The sequence below is a fragment of the Oncorhynchus mykiss genome, chromosome 8 (assembly GCF_057628025.1).
Source record: "Oncorhynchus mykiss isolate SJ-2025 chromosome 8, ASM5762802v1, whole genome shotgun sequence".
In the NCBI taxonomy this organism is placed as follows: domain Eukaryota; kingdom Metazoa; phylum Chordata; class Actinopteri; order Salmoniformes; family Salmonidae; genus Oncorhynchus; species Oncorhynchus mykiss.
Genome location: NC_143029.1, coordinates 45,863,367 through 45,883,180, shown reverse-complemented (window position 1 = coordinate 45,883,180; position 19,814 = coordinate 45,863,367). Strand labels below are relative to the sequence as shown.

At 42.7% G+C, this 19,814-nt stretch overlaps 1 protein-coding gene across 2 annotated transcripts in view; it reads right to left on the bottom strand.

Moving 5' to 3' along the window:
• The window catches only part of adcy8 (adenylate cyclase 8 (brain)), a 258,557-nt gene that overhangs the window by 152,371 nt on the left and 86,372 nt on the right, over positions 1 to 19,814 (bottom strand). For both annotated transcript variants that reach the window (XM_021612605.3, XM_021612604.3), the window contains exon 2: positions 15,806 to 15,955. In XM_021612605.3, the coding sequence (XP_021468280.2) occupies positions 15,806 to 15,955 (150 nt within the window). The remainder of the gene's footprint in view (positions 1 to 15,805; positions 15,956 to 19,814) is intronic.

Here is a 19,814-nt window from a genome sequence, read left to right as displayed (position 1 = left end):
AAATACAGCAACTGGGGATGACAACTCAGTTTCCTGCACCAAAGGCACCATGCTGCCACATCACAAACTGTGTTTATCATCATGCCGGTGCACCCGGGCTTCATCTCCATGCTCTGCTGCATCAGCCACTGTCAACCCTATAACGCCTGTGAAAACGTAAATATCAGTTTTCTAGGCAGTAATGGGCGAAATGTGGCAACTGGTTTACACAGAGGTCTGCTCCCTGACCACAACGCATCCTCTCTCTGACTGTAGTCATCTCCCTGCAGTTGCCCCTCATCATTCCGCCACCATTCCGCCACCGGTAAATCTCTAGGACATCAAAAACCAAACCTGGCTCTCTGCGAAACATCAGCCTCACCCACCTCCCTGATAAGGAATTCCTAAATGAACAGATGTGTTTATCGTCGTTTACTATTTCTGTTAATCACATGTCTGTGGAACTTGTTCAGTGTATGGCTCAGTTGTTGAATCTTGTTATATTTACACATGTTAAGTTTACTGAAAATAAATGCATTTGACAGTGAGAGGACTTTTCTTTTTTTGCTGAGTTTAGTATGTGTGGAGAAATCCCAAAAACCTAAAATCAGTAAGGCAGAATGATGTTTCTCTCCACACCCAACTAAAGGTATTTCTCATATGTATGGTCAAGGTTTACGATTAATTCAAAGCCAATTCCAACACTACTTTCTATTGCAAATTAGTTGAAACTAGATCATGTTTCTATTGAAAGTAGTATGTGTGGAGAAATATCAAAAACCTAAATGTATTCAGCTCATGCATGAACTATTCAAGGATAAATACTTTATTTTTGTTAAATATATAGGGCACTTTCAACATAATATAAACTTGTGTGGCAGCCATTCTATCATGTCGGAGAGCAAAAAGCCTCTCCTCATCCTCATTTCTGTCTCTCTGCCTTTCCGTCCTCTGCCCCTGGCTCTCCCTCTAGCCCTGCCTCTTGCCCTGTAGGTCGGACTGCCATCAACATTGTCCAACGCAACCTGCGCATACAACGAATGACGTTAACTAGATGTTAGATGTCCTGCTATGTGAAATACTTTCTTACATACATTGGCTATTACAAAACAATTTCACAAGGTTGAAACTATTGCGGCTAGCTGTAGCTGCAATTGTGTCAAACTAGCTTTGGTTTAGCAAACGTTAGTAAGGGAACCGACAGAACACATCACAGAAACTTGACAAATTGCTCAACGTTACCATACATTATTTCAATACAAATACTTTTTGGAGTTTGACGTTATATTTCACCCCATCATTCGACATTCTGTGTGTCCATTGGTAAGCTAGTAGACTGCTGCAGTAGCTGTATGAAATGGCTGGCTAGCTAGCTAGCTATGCAAACAAATCCACATGTCTTAGAATGAAAGGGAGAGAGCATTCAAATGGCGAGTGACTCTAGGCTTGTTGAGAAAGGGGGTGGGGTGGGGAGGGGGGAGAGTATTTGAAAATAGCCTAATTACAAGGAACCCAAACCGGCCATCGTGCATAAATGTATTTTGTCCCCCCACACAAAACGTGATCATGACACACAGGTTAAAATATCAAAACAAACTCTGAACCAATTATATTCATTTGGGGACAGTCAACCGAATCGTTTCTAGTCATCTCTCCTCCTTCCAGTCTTTTTCTTCTCTTGACTTTATATTGCAATTGGCAACATTCATAAATCAGGTGCATTACCGCCACTGACCTTGTTTGTCTTTGTCACCCACGTGGGTATAACCAATTTGGAGATGGCATGTGGGTATCTGCTTCTATAAACCAATAAGGAGATGGGAGAGAACTGACTTCTATTTTAGCGCTTGGCAATACAGACACTCGATGGCGCGCGCGAGCAGTGTGGGTGCAATAATTGAATCATTTAGATTTCTAAAATTATTTTTGCAGCGCTCGCGCACGCGACGCGAGCGGTGTAGTCAGCCTGTTGTTGTTGACGTGGGAGAAAAACAGGGATATCTCCTATAAATTGAAAATATGGCAAATATCATCCACTATTATCCTCAGTAATTTTAGATCCAGGTTGTCAGACCCCGGTGGCTTGACCTTGATGATAGACAACAATATTTGTTTCATCTCTTCCACACTCACTTTACGGAATTCAAAAGTACAATTCTTGTCTTTCATAATTTGGTCAGATATACTTGGATGCTGTGTCAGCATTTGTTGCTGGCATGTCATGCCTAAATTTGCTAATATTGCCAATAAAAAACGAATTAAAGTAGTTGGCAATATCAGTGGGTTTTGTGATGAATGAGCCATTTGATTAAATTAATTGAGTTAGCCTTTTTTCCCAAAATGTAATTTATGGTGCCCCAAAGCTTTTTAATATCATTCTTTATATCATTTATTTTTGTTTCTTCTTCTTTTTTATTTATTTAGCTTAGTCACATGATTTCTCAATTTGCAATACGTTTGCCAATCGGTTGGGTCATACCTTTTGCCACATCCCTCTCAACCATATCATTTTTAAATTCCTCATCAATCCAAGGGGATTTAACCGTTTTTATTCATTTTCTTAATGGGTGCATGCTAATTAGTAATTGGAAAAAGCTATTTCACAAATGTGTTAAGTACAGCGTCTGACTGCTCCTCATTACACACCACAGACATCATCAACATAAGAATTACAACAAAACTTATTGTTTGACCTTTTATACACTATATTAGGCCCCGTCTTTGGAACTTTGGATTTCCTAGATATGGCTACAATATAGGGTTGCAAAGGTTCGGAAACTTTCCGGTAAATTTCCTGAATTCATAAAAAAAGTTAACTTATAACAGTGAACCTTTGTGGGATACACATTCTAGGTCTTGTGGCATATTTTGGTTAACTTCTTGGAACTCTGGGGGCGCTATTTCATTATTGGATAAAAAAACGTTCCCGTTTTAAGCGCGATATTTTGTCACGAAAATATGCTCGACTATGCATATAATTGACAGCTTTGGAAAGAAAACACTCTGACGTTTCCAAATCTGCAAAGATATTGCCTGTGAGTGCCCCAGAACTGATGCTACAGGCGAAACCAAGATTCAATTTCAAACAGGAAATGACCCAGATTTTGAATGCGCTTTGTTCCAATGTCTCCTTTTATGGCTGTGAATGCGCAATGAATGAGCCTACACTTTCTGTCATTTCCCCAAGGTGTCTGCAGCATTGTGACGTATTTGTAGGCATATCATTGGAAGATTGACCATAAGAGACTACATTTACCAGGTGTCCGCTGGGTGTCCTCCGTCGAAACTATTGCGTAATCTCCAGGTGCGTGCATTTTATCATTTGGTTCAGAGGAGAAACCAAACGGCCACGCGTGATTTATCATCGAATAGATATGTGAAAAACACCTTGGGGATTGATTCTAAACAACGTTTGCCATGTTTCTGTCAATATTATGGAGTTAATTTGGAAAAAAGTTAGCCGTTGTAATGACTGAATTTTCGTTTTTTTTTTCTCAGCCAAACGTGATGAACAAAACGGAGCGATTTCTCCTACACAAATAATCTTTTTGGAAAAACTGAACATTTGCTATCTAACTGAGAGTCTCCTCATTGAAAACATCCGAAGTTCTTCAAAGGTAAATTATTTTATTTGAATGCTTTTCTTGTTTTTGTGAAAATGTTGCCTGCTGAATGCTAGGCTTAATGCTATGCTAGCTATCAATACTCTTACACAAATGCTATGGTTGAAAGGCATATTGTCACGCCCTGACCATAGTTTACTTTGTATTTTCTATGTTTTGATTGGTCAGGGTGTGATCTGAGTGGGCATTCTATGTTTCATGTCTAGTTTGTCTAGTTCTATGTTCGGCCTGATATGGTTCTCAATCAGAGGCAGGTGTTCGTCATTGTCTCTGATTGGGAACCATATTTAGGTAGCCTGGGTTTCACTGGGTTTTTGTGGGTGATTGTTCCTGTCTATGTGTTTTCACCAGATAGGGCTGTTTAGGTTTTCGTTACGTTCATCACGTTCTTTATTTTGTAGTGTTTGTATTGATTCGTGTTTTACGTTTGTTCATTAAAACATGGATCGCAATCTACACGCTGCATTTTGGTCCGACTCTCCTTCACATATAGAAAACCGTGACAGAATCACCCACCACCAACGGACCAAGCAGCGTGTCAACAGGCAGGAGCAGCGCGAGGAGAAGCGCAATAAGGATTTTTGGACATGGGAGGAAATCCTCGACGGGAGAGGACCCTGGGCTAAACCAGGGGAGTGTAGCCGCACTAAGGTGCAGCGGGAGAAGAAACAACAGGAACAGCCCAAGGAGGAGTACAGTATGGAGTATACTACTTGGGAGGAGATCGACAGGTGGGCGGCCGACCCAGGGAGAGTGCCGGAGCCCGCCTGGGATTCGCTGGAGCAGTGCGAGGAAGGTTACCGTAGAATGGAGGCGGTGAAAGCAGAGAGGCGCTGGTATGAGAAGGCAGCACGGCGACGCGGATGGAAGCCTGAGAGGCAGCCCCAAAAATGTCTTGGGGGGGGGCTAACAGGGAGTATGGCTACGCCAGGTAGGAGACCTGGGCAGACTCCCTGTGCTTACCGGGGGGCTAGAGAGACCGGACAGACACCGTGTTATGCAGTGGTGCGCACGGTGTCTCCAGTGCGGGTGCATAGCCCGGTGCGGTATATTCCAGCTCCGCGTGTCTGCCGGGCTAGATTGAGCGTCGAGCCTAATGCCATGAAGCCGGCTCTACGCAGCTGGTCCCCAGTGCGTCTCCTTGGGCCGGCTTACATGGCACCAGCCTTGCGCTCGGTGTCTCCGGTTCGCCTGCATAGCCCAGTGCGGGCTATTCCACCTCGCCGCACTGGCAGGGCGACCGTGAGCATTCAACCAGGTAAGGTTGGGCAGGCTCGGTGCTCAAGAGCTCCAGTGCGCCTGCACGGTCCGGTTTTTCCAGTACCACCTCCACACCCCAGCCCTCCGGTAGCAGCTCCCCGCACCAGGCTTCCTGTGCGTGTCCTCGGCCCAGTACCACCAGTGCCAGCACCACGCATCAGGCCTACAGTGCGCCTCGCCTGTCCAGCGCTGTCGGAGCCCTCCTCCTCTCCAGCGCTGTCGGAGTCTCCCGCCTGTTTAGCGCTGTTAGAGCCTTCCTTCTCTACAGCGCTGCCGGAGTCTCCCGCCTGTTCAGAACTGCCAGTTTGCAAAGAGCTGCCAGTTAGCATAGAGCTGCCAGTTAGCATAGAGCTGCCAGTTAGCATAGAGCTGCCAGTCTGCAAGGAGCTGCCAGTCTGCAAGGAGCTGCCAGTCTGCATAGAGCTGCCAGTCTGCAAGGAGCTGCCAGTCTGCAAGGAGCCGCCAGAGCTGCCTGTCTGCAGGATGCCGCCAAAGCTGCCAGTCTGCAAGGAGCCGCCAGAGCTGCCAGTCTGCAAGGAGCCGCCAGAGCTGCCAGTCTGCAAGGAGCCGCCAGAGCTGCCAGTTAGCATGGAGCAGCCAGGGCCGCCAGTCAGTATGGAGCAGCCAGGGCCGCCAGTCAGCATGGAGCAGCCAGGGCCGCCAGTCAGCATGGAGCAGCCAGGGCCGCCAGTCAGCATGGAGCAGCCAGTCAGCATGGAGCAGCCAGAGCTGCCAGTCAGCATGGAGCTGCCAGTCAGCATGGAGCAGCCAGGGCCGCCAGTCAGCATGGAGCAGCCAGGGCCGCCAGTCAGCATGGAGCAGCCAGGGCCGCCAGTCAGCATGGAGCAGCCAGTCAGCATGGAGCAGCCAGTCAGCATGGAGCAGCCAGAGCTGCCAGTCATCATGGAGCAGCCAGTCAGCATGGAGCAGCCAGAGCTGCCAGTCGACCAGACTCTCCCAGATCTGCCAGTCGACCAGACTCTTCCAGATCTGCCAGTTGACCAGACTCTTCCAGATCTGCCAGTCGTCCAGACTCTTCCAGATCTGCCAGTCGTCCAGACTCTTCCAGATCTGCCAGTCGTCCAGACTCTTCCAGATCTGCCAGTCGTCCAGACTCTTCCAGATCTGCCAGTCGTCCAGACTCTTCCAGATCTGCCAGTCGACCAGACTCTTCCAGATCTGCCAGTCGACCAGACTCTTCCAGATCTGCCAGTCGACCAGACTCTTCCAGATCTGCCAGTCGACCAGACTCTCTCAGATCTGCCAGTCGACCAGATTCTCCCAGATCCGCCAGTCGACCAGATTCTCCCAGATCCGCCAGTCGACCAGATTCTCCCAGATCCGCCAGTCGACCAGATTCTCCCAGATCCGCCAGTCGACCAGATTCTCCCAGATCCGCCAGTCGACCAGATTCTTCCAGATCTGCTAGTCGACCAGGATCTGCTGAAACCGCCAGCCAGCCAGGTTCTGGTAGTTTCTACTACCTGCCTGGGCTTCCTCTCAGTGCTGAGCTTCTTCTCAGTGCTGAGCTTCCTCTCAGTGCTGAGCTACCCATCTGTCCCGAGTTACCTCTGTCCCGAGCTGTCCCTCTGTCCCATGTTATCATTGTGGTGGGTAACCTATTTAGGGACGTTTAGGAGGGGGATTAAAACTGTCATGGAGTGGGGTCCACGTCCAGCGCCAGAGCCGCCACCGCGGACAGATGCCCACCCAGACCCTCCCCTATAGGTTCAGGTTTTGCGGCCGGAGTCCGCACCTTGGGGGGGGGGTACTGTCACGCCCTGACCATAGTTTACTTTGTATTTTCTATGTTTTGATTGGTCAGGGTGTGATCTGAGTGGGCATTCTATGTTTCATGTCTAGTTTGTCTAGTTCTATGTTCGGCCTGATATGGTTCTCAATCAGAGGCAGGTGTTCGTCATTGTCTCTGATTGGGAACCATATTTAGGTAGCCTGGGTTTCACTGGGTTTTTGTGGGTGATTGTTCCTGTCTATGTGTTTTCACCAGATAGGGCTGTTTAGGTTTTCGTTACGTTCATCACGTTCTTTATTTTGTAGTGTTTGTATTGATTCGTGTTTTACGTTTGTTCATTAAAACATGGATCGCAATCTACACGCTGCATTTTGGTCCGACTCTCCTTCACATATAGAAAACCGTGACACATATTTTGATCTGAGATGACAGTGTTGTTAAATTAACAAAAGGCTAAGCTTGTGAGACAATATATTTATTTAATTTCATTTGCGATTTTCATGAATAGTTAACGTTGCGTTATGGTAATGAGCTTGAGGTTATAATTACGCTCCCGGATACGGGATTGCTCGACACAACAGGTTAAACCATCCCCAATTCAATGGTATTGCAACACACTGCATGCACAGTGCATTCTTCCATCACACGTACAGCTGATTCTCAAGATCTTGCACACAATGAGATGCTATTGAGCCCACACTACTACACTGTCTGAGCCAAGGACTACATGCTTTCAGTTAAGTTTTGATTACAATACTGGTGGGGTGAATATATTTTATCGGACATTACATGATTTTCTGTTAACTAGTAAATAGTAGCCTACAACAAAGTGTGTTTAAATCATTTCTAACTTGTTAACAATTTCTGCTAGTTCGTTTTTGCTAACTGAGTAGCGTTAACTCACCTGTTTCCATACATGTTTTATTTTTAAAAGTTTCATACAATGAAGTTGATTAATCTAACTGCTTAATGGGCTAGGCAGAATACTGCCCCCTTTGGAGGAATTGCGTGCCCATAGTAAACTGGAAAAAAATCTGTCAAAAATTGCTAATATATGCATATAATAATTATTATTGGATAGAAAACACTCTAAAGCTTCTAAAACCATTGGAATTATGTCTGTAAGTATAGCAGAACTCACAGGGCAGGCATTCTTCCAAACTAGTTTTGTGGTCATGAAAGTTGGGGCAACTTTGACGTGATCGCCCCCACCCTTCCCAACCAGCTATGGATCTGGGGACACTTTCTATGTCTTCCACTAGATGTCCTCATTTAGTAGAGCGTTTAATCGTTCAAATCGCGCGAGTTTTGGCCCTATGGGAGTGAATTGAGTGAGTGCCGCGAGAAAATACCTGTGCGTTAGGGCGCGAATTGGTCCCAGCCATTCCTTTGTTCCAGCACTCCGGAGGAGAACTAACAATGACCGGTTGAATTGAAAATTGTTTTGTACGTTTAGAACATCCTAAAGCTTGATTCTGCACTTAGTTTGACCTGTTTAGTCAACATATAATATGTAATTTTGAAGTTTTGATGCGCAACTTTTCCGGACCAGAGGACATTTTGGGTGCATTTCAGCTGATATTGTTAGCAGATGCTAATACAAAGACACAAGACTTGAAACCAAACAATGTTTTGGGTAAGTATGAACCCTTCCAGTACATTCTGAACGAAGACCATCAAAGGTAAGGGAATATTTATGCTGAAATTGTGTGTTTCTGTTGACTCCAACATAGTGGAGAAATATTGCTTATATCTGAGCGCCGTCTCAGAATATTGAATAGTGAGCGATTTCTGTAACGTTAACCTTTCTGATCTCCCCATCCCGGATCCGGGTTCGTGAATACAGACTCAAGCTCATTACCATAACGCAACGTTAACTATTCATGAAAATCGTAAATGAAATGAAATAAATATGCTAGCTCTCAAGCTTAGCCTTTTGTTAACAACACTGTCATCTCAGATTTTCAAAATATGCTTCTCAACCATTGCAAAACAAGCATTTGTGTAACAGTATTGATGGCTAACGTAGCATTTAGCATTAGCATTCAGCTGGCAACATTTACACAAAAAAACAGAAAAGCATTCAAAAAAATAATTTACCTTTGAAGAACTTCAGATGTTTTCAATGAGGAGACTCTCAGATAGCAAATGTTCAGTTTTTCCTGAAAGATTATTTGTTTAGGACAAATCGCTCCGTTTTCTGCGTCACGTTTAGCTATGAAAAAACCCCTGTATCCAGGATTGTGTAAATCTATCAGCAAGCTCATTAGCATAACACAACGTTAACTATTTATGAAAATCGCAAATGAAATGAAATAAATATGCCATCTCTCAAGCTTAGCCTTTTGTAAACAACACTGTCATCTCAGATTTTCAAAATATGCTTCTCAACCATAGGAAAACAATAATTTGTGTAAAAGTAGCTAGCTAGAGTTAGCATTTCGCGTTAGCATTTAGCGTTAGCATTAGCGTTAGCATCCAGCACGCAACATTAACAAAAACATAAAAGCCTTCAAATAAAATCATTTACCTTTGAAGAACTTCTGATGTTTTCAATGAGGATACTCTCAGTTAGATAGCAGATGCTCAGTTTTTCCAAAAAGATTCCTTGTGTATTAGAAATAGCTCCGTTTTATACATCACATTTGGCTACCAAAAAAAATCCATAAATTCAGTCCTCAAAACGCAAACTTTTTTCCAAATTAACTCCATAATATCGACTGAAAACATGGCAAACGTTGTTTAGAATCAATCCTCAAGGTGTTTTTCACATATCTCTTCGATGATATATCGTTCGTGGAAGTGTGCTTTCTCTCCTGAATCCCAGGAGAAAATGCCCGCACCTGAAGATTACGCACAAATTTAGACAAAGGACACCGGGCGGACCTCTGGAAAATGTAGTCTCTTATGGCCAATCTTCCAATGATATGCCTACAAATACGTCACAATGCTGCTAAGACCTTGGGCGAACGACAGAAAGTGTAGGCTCATTCGTTGCGCAATCACAGCCATATAAGGAGAGAATGGAAAACAGAGCTTCAGAAATTCTGCTAATTCCTGGGTGATGCATCATCTTGGTTTCGCCTGTAGAATGAGTTCTGGGGCACTTACAGACAAAATCTTTGCAGATTCTGAAACTTCAGAGTGTTTTCTTTCCAAAACTGTCAAGAATATGCATAGTCGAGCATCTTTTCGTGACAAAATATCGCGCTTAAAACGGGAACGTTTTTTATCCAAAAATGAAATAGCGCCCCTAGAGCTCTAACTGGTTAAAAAGAAATGTAACAAAGCGATTGCATTAAGAAGCAGTGTATCTTTCTAACTATATGTAGAACCTGTATATTTAGTCAAAGTTTATGATGTCTATTTACGTTATCTTGCGGCGCTACCTATATTTTCTGCTGACATTTTTGAGTATTTTCTGAACATGAATTCAATGTAAATGGACATTAACGGATATAAATGGCATATTATTGAAAAAAAAAATGTACTGTGTAACATGTCCTATTACTGTCATCTGATGAAGATTTTCAAAAGGTTAGTGAATGATTTATTTTTTAATCCTGCTTTTATAATTTCATATTTTCTGGGACAAAATGGCTGCCTCTTGTCTTCGTTTCGGTGGTGGTCTAATATAAATATGTGGTGTGTTTTCGCCTTAAAACAAAAAAATCTGACATGCTGGGTAGATGAACAAGGTGTTTATCTTTCATTTGAGGTATTGGACTTGTTAATGTGTGGAGGTTAAATATTTCTAAGAATATTTTTGCGTTCCATGCGCCACGTTCCAGCTGAACGTGGGAGGGGTCGTTCCCAAAAGGGAACCCTAACCCGTCAGTTGCATCTCTAGGGGCGCTATTTCATTTTTGGATAAAAAACGTTCCCGTTTTAAGCGCGATATTTTGTCACGAAAAGATGCTTGACTATGCATATTCTTGACAGTTTTGGAAAGAAAACACTCTGAAGTTTCAGAATCTGCAAAGATTTTGTCTGTAAGTGCCCCAGAACTCATTCTACAGGCGAAACCAAGATGATACGTCAAACAGGAAATGAGCAGAATTTCTGAAGCTCTGTTTTCTAATGTCTCCTTATATGGCTGTGAATGCGACAGGAATAAGCTTAGACCTTCTGCCGTTTCCCCAAGATGTCGGCAGCATTGTGACGTATTTGTAGGCATACCATTGGAAGATTGGCCATAAGAGACTACATTTTCCAGGGGTCCGCCCGGTGTCCTTTGTCTAAATTTGTGCGTAATCTTCAGATGCAGGCATTTTCTCCTGGGATTCAGGAGAGAAAGCACACTTCCACGAACGATATATCATCGAAGAGATATGTGAAAAACACCTTGAGGATTGATTCTAAACAACGTTTGCCATGTTTTCAGTCGATATTATGGAGTTAATTTGGAAAAAAGTTTGCGTTTTGAGGACTGAATTTTCGGGTTGTTTTGGTAGCCAAATGTGATGTACAAAACGGAGCTATTTCTAATACACAAAGAATATTTTTGGAAGAACTGAGCATCTGCTATCTAACTGAGAGTCTCCTCATTGAAAACATCAGAAGTTCTTCAAAGGTAAATGATTTTATTTGAAGGCTTTTATGTTTTTGTTGAAATGTTGCGTGCTGGATGCTAACGCTAATGCTAACGCTAAATGCTACGCTAGCTAGCTACTTTTACACAAATGATTGTTTTCCTATGGTTGAGAAGCATATTTTGAAAATCTGAGATGACAGTGTTGTTTACAAAAGGCTAAGCTTGAGAGATGGCATATTTATTTCATTTCATTTGCCATTTTCATGAATAGTTAACGTTGCGTTATGGTAATGAGCTTGAGTCTGTATTCACGATCCCGGATCCGGGATGGGGAGATCAGAAAGGTTAACTATTTATCTGTACATGGAATTGTATTTGTTTATTTTTTACAGATTTTTTTCTAATCTTTACAGGAAAATGCCATGGGCAGTATCTGATGTGTGGAGACATTTCACTGCAGCTAATGTATAACTAAAAGCTGTGTACATTTGCAAATACTGTGCCAAATGATATGTGAAGAATGCAACAAAGATGCATAATCATCTGGCCAAGTGCATAAAGTTCCCTCAGCGCTCACAACAAGCAACCTCTGACAAAAGTCCCTCTACTTCTATTTGAGGTGAAAATGAAGAATCAGACACTTTATTGATAGCAACAGCTCATGGTCCTCCTGGAATCAGATGATTTATGACTCAATGGAGGAACGTAGACAGAGAAATGCTGATGAATGTCATGCTCGATCTGTGTATGAAACTGGTTCTCATCTGATGCTCACAGGAAATGTGTATTGGAAAATATTTCTGAATGTTCTTCGCCCCCAGCATACAGCCCTCCAACCAGACATGCCTTATCTACACATTTGCTGAGTGCAGAGTTTAACAGAGTTCAAGTGAAGGTCAAGAAAATCATAGAGAAAGCAGACTGTATTGCAATCATCTCTGATGGGTGATCGAATGTTTGTCGGAAAGGAATAATTAACTACATCATCTCCATCCCTCAACCAGTATTCTACAGGAGCACAGACACAAGGGACAACAGACACACCAGTCTCTACATTGCAGATGAGCTGAAGGCAGTCAATGACCTTGGACCACAGAAGGTATTTGCACTGGTGACAATGCAGCGAACATGAAGGCTGCTTGGTCTAAAGTGGAGGAGTCCTACCCTCACATCACACCCATTGGCTGTGCTTCTCTTGCATTTAATCTGCTCCTCAAGGACATCATGGCACTGAAAACAATGCATACACTCTACATGAAAGCCAAGGGTAATCAAGTTATAGCAGCAGTCTACCTTACCAAGCAAAGTGAGAAGAATAAGAGCACCAAATTGAAGCTGTCCATCATGTTTGACATTCTCCTGGAGGGGAAGGTGTCTCTGGCCATATCACAGTCTGCCGATATGGACAGCCCCATCAAGAGGATCCTCCTGCATTATGTATTTGGTGAGAGATTGGTAAGCAGCCTGAAACCTATAGCAGTAGCCATTGCACGGATTGAGGGAGACAATGCCATCCTGTCCGATGTTCAAACTGCTTGCAGATGTGAAAGAAGAAATCCGTACTGCCCTGCCCACTTCACTGTTGCTCCAAGCAGATGAAACTGCAGTCCTGAAATACATCAAAAAAGCATGACGACTTCTGCCTGAAGCCCATATGTTGGACCCCAAGTATGCTGGCAAGAGCATCCTGTCTGTGGCAGAGATCAACAAGGCCTAAGGTGTCATCGCTATCATGTCTCGCCACCTTAACCTGGATGAGGGCAAGGTTCTTGGCAGTCTGGCGAAAAACACTTCCAAGCAAGGGCTTTGGGATGGAGATGCAATATGGAAGTTGTGCCAACATAGCTCATCAGCCACCTGGTGGAAGGGACTTTGTGGATCTGAGGCTCTTTCCCCTGTTGCCTCCAAATCCCACCAACATCAGCCACGTCAGAGTGCAACTGGTCCTTGCTTGGGAACACACACACCAAAGCACGCAACAGGCTGACCAATACAAGGGTTGAAAAATGGGTAGCCATTCAGGCAAATTTGAGGCTTTTTGAGCCTGACAACGAGCCATCCTCAACAAGGCTGGAAAGTGACATTGAAGATGAGGCTTCAGAGTCTGATGTTCAAGAGGTGGACATTGAGGAGGTCTAGGGAGAAGACATGAAAGGCTGAGAGGAAGACAACCAAAGCTTTAGTATCATTTTACAGATGTATGTTGAAAACATTTTTGGGGGATGCGATGGATCATTGGGGATCATTCATTATCCCTTTCTTTTGTTGTTCAATGAAATCATCCCATGTGAAGAGTCAACTCATTTAATTAAAGTTCAATTCGTAACTAAAATATTAATTTTTTTCTATTGGAAGGAGTTCATCTTTGAAATGATGTCGACTTATGATAAGGTAAAAGGTTTATGTTTCTTTCTCCATATGATATATATATCCAATATATTGCATATATTTCCGTTAATTCCCACATAAAGTTTCCACCTCTGAATAGTCCCCAAAATGTGCAATCCTACTACTATATTGTGACCACTGCTTAAAAGCACATTTCTGCAACATCAGTAAAGATGTGATCAATACATGTGGATTTAATTCCTCCAACTACCCTGGTAGGTTGACTGATAACCTGAAACAGGTTGCATGCACTGGTTACAGTTTTAATTTTTTTCTTGAGTGAGCAGCTTTATGAAAGCCAGTCAATATTTAAAATCACCCAGAAAATATACTTCTCTGTTGATATCACATACTGTACATTATCAAGCATTTCACAGATACTGACTGTTAGCACTTGGTAGTCTATAGCAGTATCCCACAAGAATGAGCTTGAATATTACTTCAACAGTATTTAACATGAGATCCTCTCTCAGCTTTACAGGAATGTGGTTCTGAATATAGACTGCAACACCGCCCTTGTTGGCATTTCTGTCTTTTCGTTAGATGTTATAACCATGTATTGCTACCACTGTATCATCGAAACTATTATCTGAGTGAGTTTCAGAGATAGTCAGAATATGAATGTCTGCTGCAAGCAAGTTATTGACTTCATGAACCTTATTTCTTAGGCTACATATGTTAATATGGGCTATTTTTAGCACTTTTCTGGGTTGCTTGATTGTTTTTAATGCTTTACTGGGAAGCTTATGTCGTTGTAATTATTCTAATCAAAGGAGAGACTTTGACATTTCTTCAAAACAATGTAACTTTATTCATTCCTGCAGTAATGGAGTGTTAACGGTCAACCAATGGTGTGGAGTTAAAGCCCAAATAAAACAGAACTCTTTATAGTATTCCTGGGTCCTTGTGATGAACAACAGATACTTGAAATTATACAAAGGTACATTGTGTTCTCATGCAACAGACATCAACATTTATATGAAGCCAAATATATGTCTCTAGTTCAATTACTTCTTGTTTATACAAAAATACTAATGCAACATAGGATACTAAGCCCTTCCCTCAGAATGATGGAGTCCAGTATTCATCTGCCATATAGGATAAATAAACTGGAGATTTGGTCTCCCTTGCACTGACAGACAGGCACACAGACACTAATCATGGAATGGAATGTTGTCTTATCACCAAGCCATCGTAAATCGACTGTCAGCGTTAAATCTCAGTCACATGAGAGTTCTAAGACTACTATTCTGTTGCCTCTAAGAAAAACAGACAGTGTGTGAATGTACTGATATATGCGTCACTGATACTTCCTGTTTAAGTTTTTGCTTGTAAGCAGGCATCAGGAGGATAGAGTAATGGTCAGATTTGCCAAATGGAGTCGAGCTTTGTATGCATCTCTGTGTGGAGTAAAGGTTATCTAGAGATTTTTTGTCTCTAGTTGCACAAGTGACATGCTGGTAGAAATGAGGTAAAAAAAAAGTTTTCCTGCATTAAAGTCACTAGAAGTGAGCATTTTCTTGTTTGCTTATGGCCCTATACAGCTCGTTGAGCATGGTTGTAGTGCAAGCATCGGTTTGTGGTGGTAAATAGACAGCTACGAAACTCTCTTGGTAAATAGCGTGTTCTACATCTTATCATGAGGTATTCCAACTCAGGCGATCAGAACCTCAAGACTTCCTTAATATTAGAGATTGTGCACCAGGTCCAGGAATGGCTGAAGAATTGCAACATTTGCCTAGAACTAACGCTGCAGACAGCAATACTGGGTGATTTGAAAAGCTATAGTCAATCAATCAATAATATAATAATTGTTTCAGCAAAAAAAGTATTTTTTATTTACAATCTGTAAAAGCTATGAGAATAGAACGATTCAATTTGTTTGTGAAGCATCACAGCACCGTTGAAAGATATATGGCAAATACAAATCCAAAATGGATGATGTTGAGAGATAGATGGGAGAGGTTGAATGGAGCTCAAGGGTGGGACTAAGTCAGCACGTAAAGTAGATTTCCCTAGCTAGCAGAAAGACAGTACTAGACGACAACAGATAGACAAAAGAAGTATACTTCTCACTCCTGGAGATAGGTTAACCCAAAAGGTTTCTTCAAAAGGTTCTCCTATGGGGACAGCCGAAGAACCTTTTAAGGTTCTAGATAGCGCCTTTTCTTCTAAGACTGTATGGTTGTATGTCTTACAGTGACTGTTTTCTTTCAGTCACTTGTTACATACATAATCCTTTCGGTGAACCAAGACCAATGGTTTTACCTGTCTCTGGTTCTCTGTCTCCAGACGGAGCCTGGCCTCGATGCACCTCCTGGTCTCCAGGAAGGCCTGGCGCTGGGCACGGTCCGACAGGTAGCTGATAAAGATCCCAGCCGTGTTCATACACATGAACAACACTGCCTGGGCCACCACCTGAGGGAGACATAGAGAAGAACATTGAACATGGCTCAACAGGCTTATTAGTTGTAACACACATCACTTTTCATGGGTTATAAAAATCCATGTAATGATGAAGTACACACTCATTGTTGGTCGACAATACAGGCTTCTGATGTTGATCTACGTGCGATCAAAATGTTTTTAACCAATAAAGGTATTTGTTGGAGCATATGAGCATTTACTTCCAACACTGAAGAAGGCACCATTGCTGCAGCATATGTGCGTACGGGCTCCCGACTGGCGCAGCAGTCTTAGGCATTGCATTTAAATGCTAGAGGCATCACTACAGACCCTGATTTGATCCTGGGCTGTATCACAACCGGCTGTGATCGGGAGTCATAGGTTAGGGGAAGGTTTGGCTGGGGTAGTAAATTAAGAATTTGTTCTTAACTACCTTGCCTAGTTAAACAAAGGTTAAAATTACACTGGTCACAATAAGAAAAAAAAGTATTTGATTAGGTACTGCAAAAATACTTTACTAATGACTACTAAATTGTTTATTAATGTGGGAGTACCACACCAGTTGGTGTTACCCCTGACCATATGCCCTTGGACAGGAAGAGCCATCATGGACACCGGGTCATCAATGAGAAGCTATGGAAGGAGGTGAGAACGGTCCACAAGACAACATGAAGCCTTGGACAGAAGGTCCATTGTATCTGGCTGATAATGAGGCTAAATGACCACACGGATGGAGTGAAGTTGAGTGCCGCCTGTTTAACCACTCCTATAGGATTCCTTCTGTTATTCTGCCTTCCAAGACCCTTGCTTTTCCTGTCATGTTGGGAATAGATTTAATGTACTTCAGTGGTGTCCAGATTGACAGAGCTCACCCAAAACTGCCTTCCCCATCTCTGATGAGGCCATGTGGAAGGCCCAAAAGGATGATCCAGAAGTACAGGCTCTGTACCAGATCATCCTGGAAGATGTAGAACATGCTGCATCATTTCCATGAAGACCCGTTAGCTGGTCATTCCGGCAAGTTCAAAACCTACAAGTGGTTGCAAACACTACTGTACTGTCCAAATCAGAGCCTGGATGTAAAGTCACACACCCGAAACTGTCAGGTTTGTCAAATGTACAAAACAGAAGTCTGCCGGCAAGTTGCAGCAAACAGTGTTTACCCTACCTTTGTAAATGTTAAGGAGTATATTTGATGGGTCCAATTCCTAGAAGCTCGAATCAGAATGTGTACATGCTTGTTTTTGTTTTTGTTGTGGAGCTATTTGTCCTTCGCCGGGCCACAGCGAGGACAATCTCTAACATCCTCACGAAAGAGATCCTGACACACTGGGGAGTGCCTAATTACATCCTGTCTGACCAAGGTTTCCAATTCCTGAAACAGAAGTTGACCACGGACTATCACTCACAGACCAACCTCAAAGAGAGGGTACATCGAACCTTGAAGACGATGGTTGTAGGGACCCAGCACAAACACTGGGACAAGCACCTTCACGAGTTCTGAGTTCTTGCCGTGCAAGAGTCCACTGGAGAGCTCAAACTGAGTCGTCCCCTCCGAGGACCCTTGAACATGATGCTACAGCCCCAAAAAGTTACTCCGGACATGGCATGCTATGACCGGATCCAATAACAATTCATAGGATTACAATTAAAAGCCAAGTCTCCGTTGTTCTCTGCTGTTTTTCTCAACTGGAGTTTTAGTGACAGACTAAACTGACTGACAACTTTTACCATAGGGTATTTCATTTGTTTTCCTTGTGATTTACACTGTATCGTGTGGGGTTTTGTCAATTTGATGTTACTGTAGGCCTATTGTGAATCCAAATAATGTATTGTAGTGTGGCCAGGAGTGTTATGGTGCTGAGTTTGGTATGGTACTTGTTTTACACACTGTTAATTGAGGACAATTGTGTGACTGAGGTCACCTGGGGTACACTCAACCATTTACCAGGCTGGGACATTTACAATTGAACCTATTCCTCAAATTTGCTAAATGCTAATTATGACAAAAAAATAAATCAAAGTGCTTTAAAATAGACAAAATTGATAATTAACTGTAATGAAAAAACAGACTGACCAATAAAGACTCAACTTAAAAAAGACCTGTGGTCTAAAGTGCACGAAGAGAACATACATAAACCACAAATCAGCTGACAGGAACGGACGTCACAGCGAGACTATAAGGGGAGTGGCCAGTTCAATTATCTGTTCTAAGAGAATGCCAAACATCAATTTGAAATACAAACAATAATAATATAAAGTTTCGATATACTGATCCGGTTTTTAAATTCAAAGCATTATTTTAGCATTAACAGCACACAACATTAATGTATACCATTTACTTGGCTATTTTAAACTCGGCAAGGGAAAAATATTTTCCCTGGCGGTGAACATTTTAAAACCCCCCTCCAGAACCATATTTTAACATTGGGAATCAGGTCGGACCTCCTTTACTAGAACACAGCGGCATCCATGCTGCAGACATGGTTCAGGAAACTCTTCAGAGTTTAATGAACACGAGGGGAGACAGAGAGCTGGTTTCAAGCGCAGGGTGCAGCAGGTGTTTGTTGGTAAAGGACCACAGGGTAGCTGGGTCCAGGGGCAGGCAGAAGGTCATATACACAGGGGGTCCAGAAAAACAACAGTACAGACAGAGAAAAGGCTAGTAACGTCATCCGGGAGATCAGGCAATAGGTTGATAACAGGAAATCCAATAGGCTAAAGTACAGGCAGGGAATAGGCTGTTAGTGAGGCAGGCCAAAACAATCATACAAGGGAGGATTACATTTAAAAAAATGTTACCTTTATTTATACAGGTTTTTCTCATTGAGATAATATCTCTTTACCAAGACAGACCTGGTCCAATAGCAGCAGGGGGAACAACGTTTCAGACAAAACAACTTACATACACTAACACAACATTAAACAAAACTATAAACACACATACAGTACAAAAAAAAACATTTTACATTAAAAACATTACGGGACAACCACCGCTCCGACTAGAAGTGTGTCACATAACAAACAATACCTCACAGTGATGGGGTGCAAAGAACTGAACTAAATAGTGTGTGATGATGACATATAGGTGTGTGAACAGGTGATCAGAAAACAGGTGATTGGGATCTGGAGAGTGAGCTGCGTTCAGGGGATCTATGTTTTTGAGAGTGTAAGCTGGAAAGTGGGCTGGATAGTGAACTGCGTTCAGGGGATCTACATGTTTGAGAGTGTGAGTTGGAAGCAGACGTTACACTGAGACACAGAGGTGAATTATACCAGTCACTGTTACTACATATACAACGGGTGGTTCTAATCTTGAATGCTGATTTCATTAAAACCGCATTCCAGCCGGTGTCTATTCCACAAGTTACCACCGGCTAAATCTATGATGATAAAATTCCTATTTACTCTGTTCCATCAGACTGCGCAATCTACTGTCATCCAGGCAATTTATAAACTTGATCTCCAGTATAAAAAAAAAGCAGGGGGAACATTTAGTTTTCAACAGCAGAGATGTGTTGAACCTTGTCAGGCTTTCCAACTTCAGTTTAAAGTGATTGTGTTAGCTGTGTTGTTGGCTAGCTCCTCTGAACAACAGTGTCCTGATGAGAGAACACATTTTCTATGCCAGGTGAAATTAGCTCATTGTTATGGATGTTTCAAATAAATGTCACTGGAAAACAGCTTAAACAAATGCAAATGCAGCTACTGTTGTGTGACGTGACTGTAACTTAGCTGTAGTTGGCTAGCTACAGTGGTTCCTCCTTTAAAATTTGCAAGCTTACACCACGGGACTTAGATGTCATTTGTGGTTTAGTACGGTACCCTACGTCACCATTTCATTGCTCCAGACCAGCGCAAGGGGGAGTTA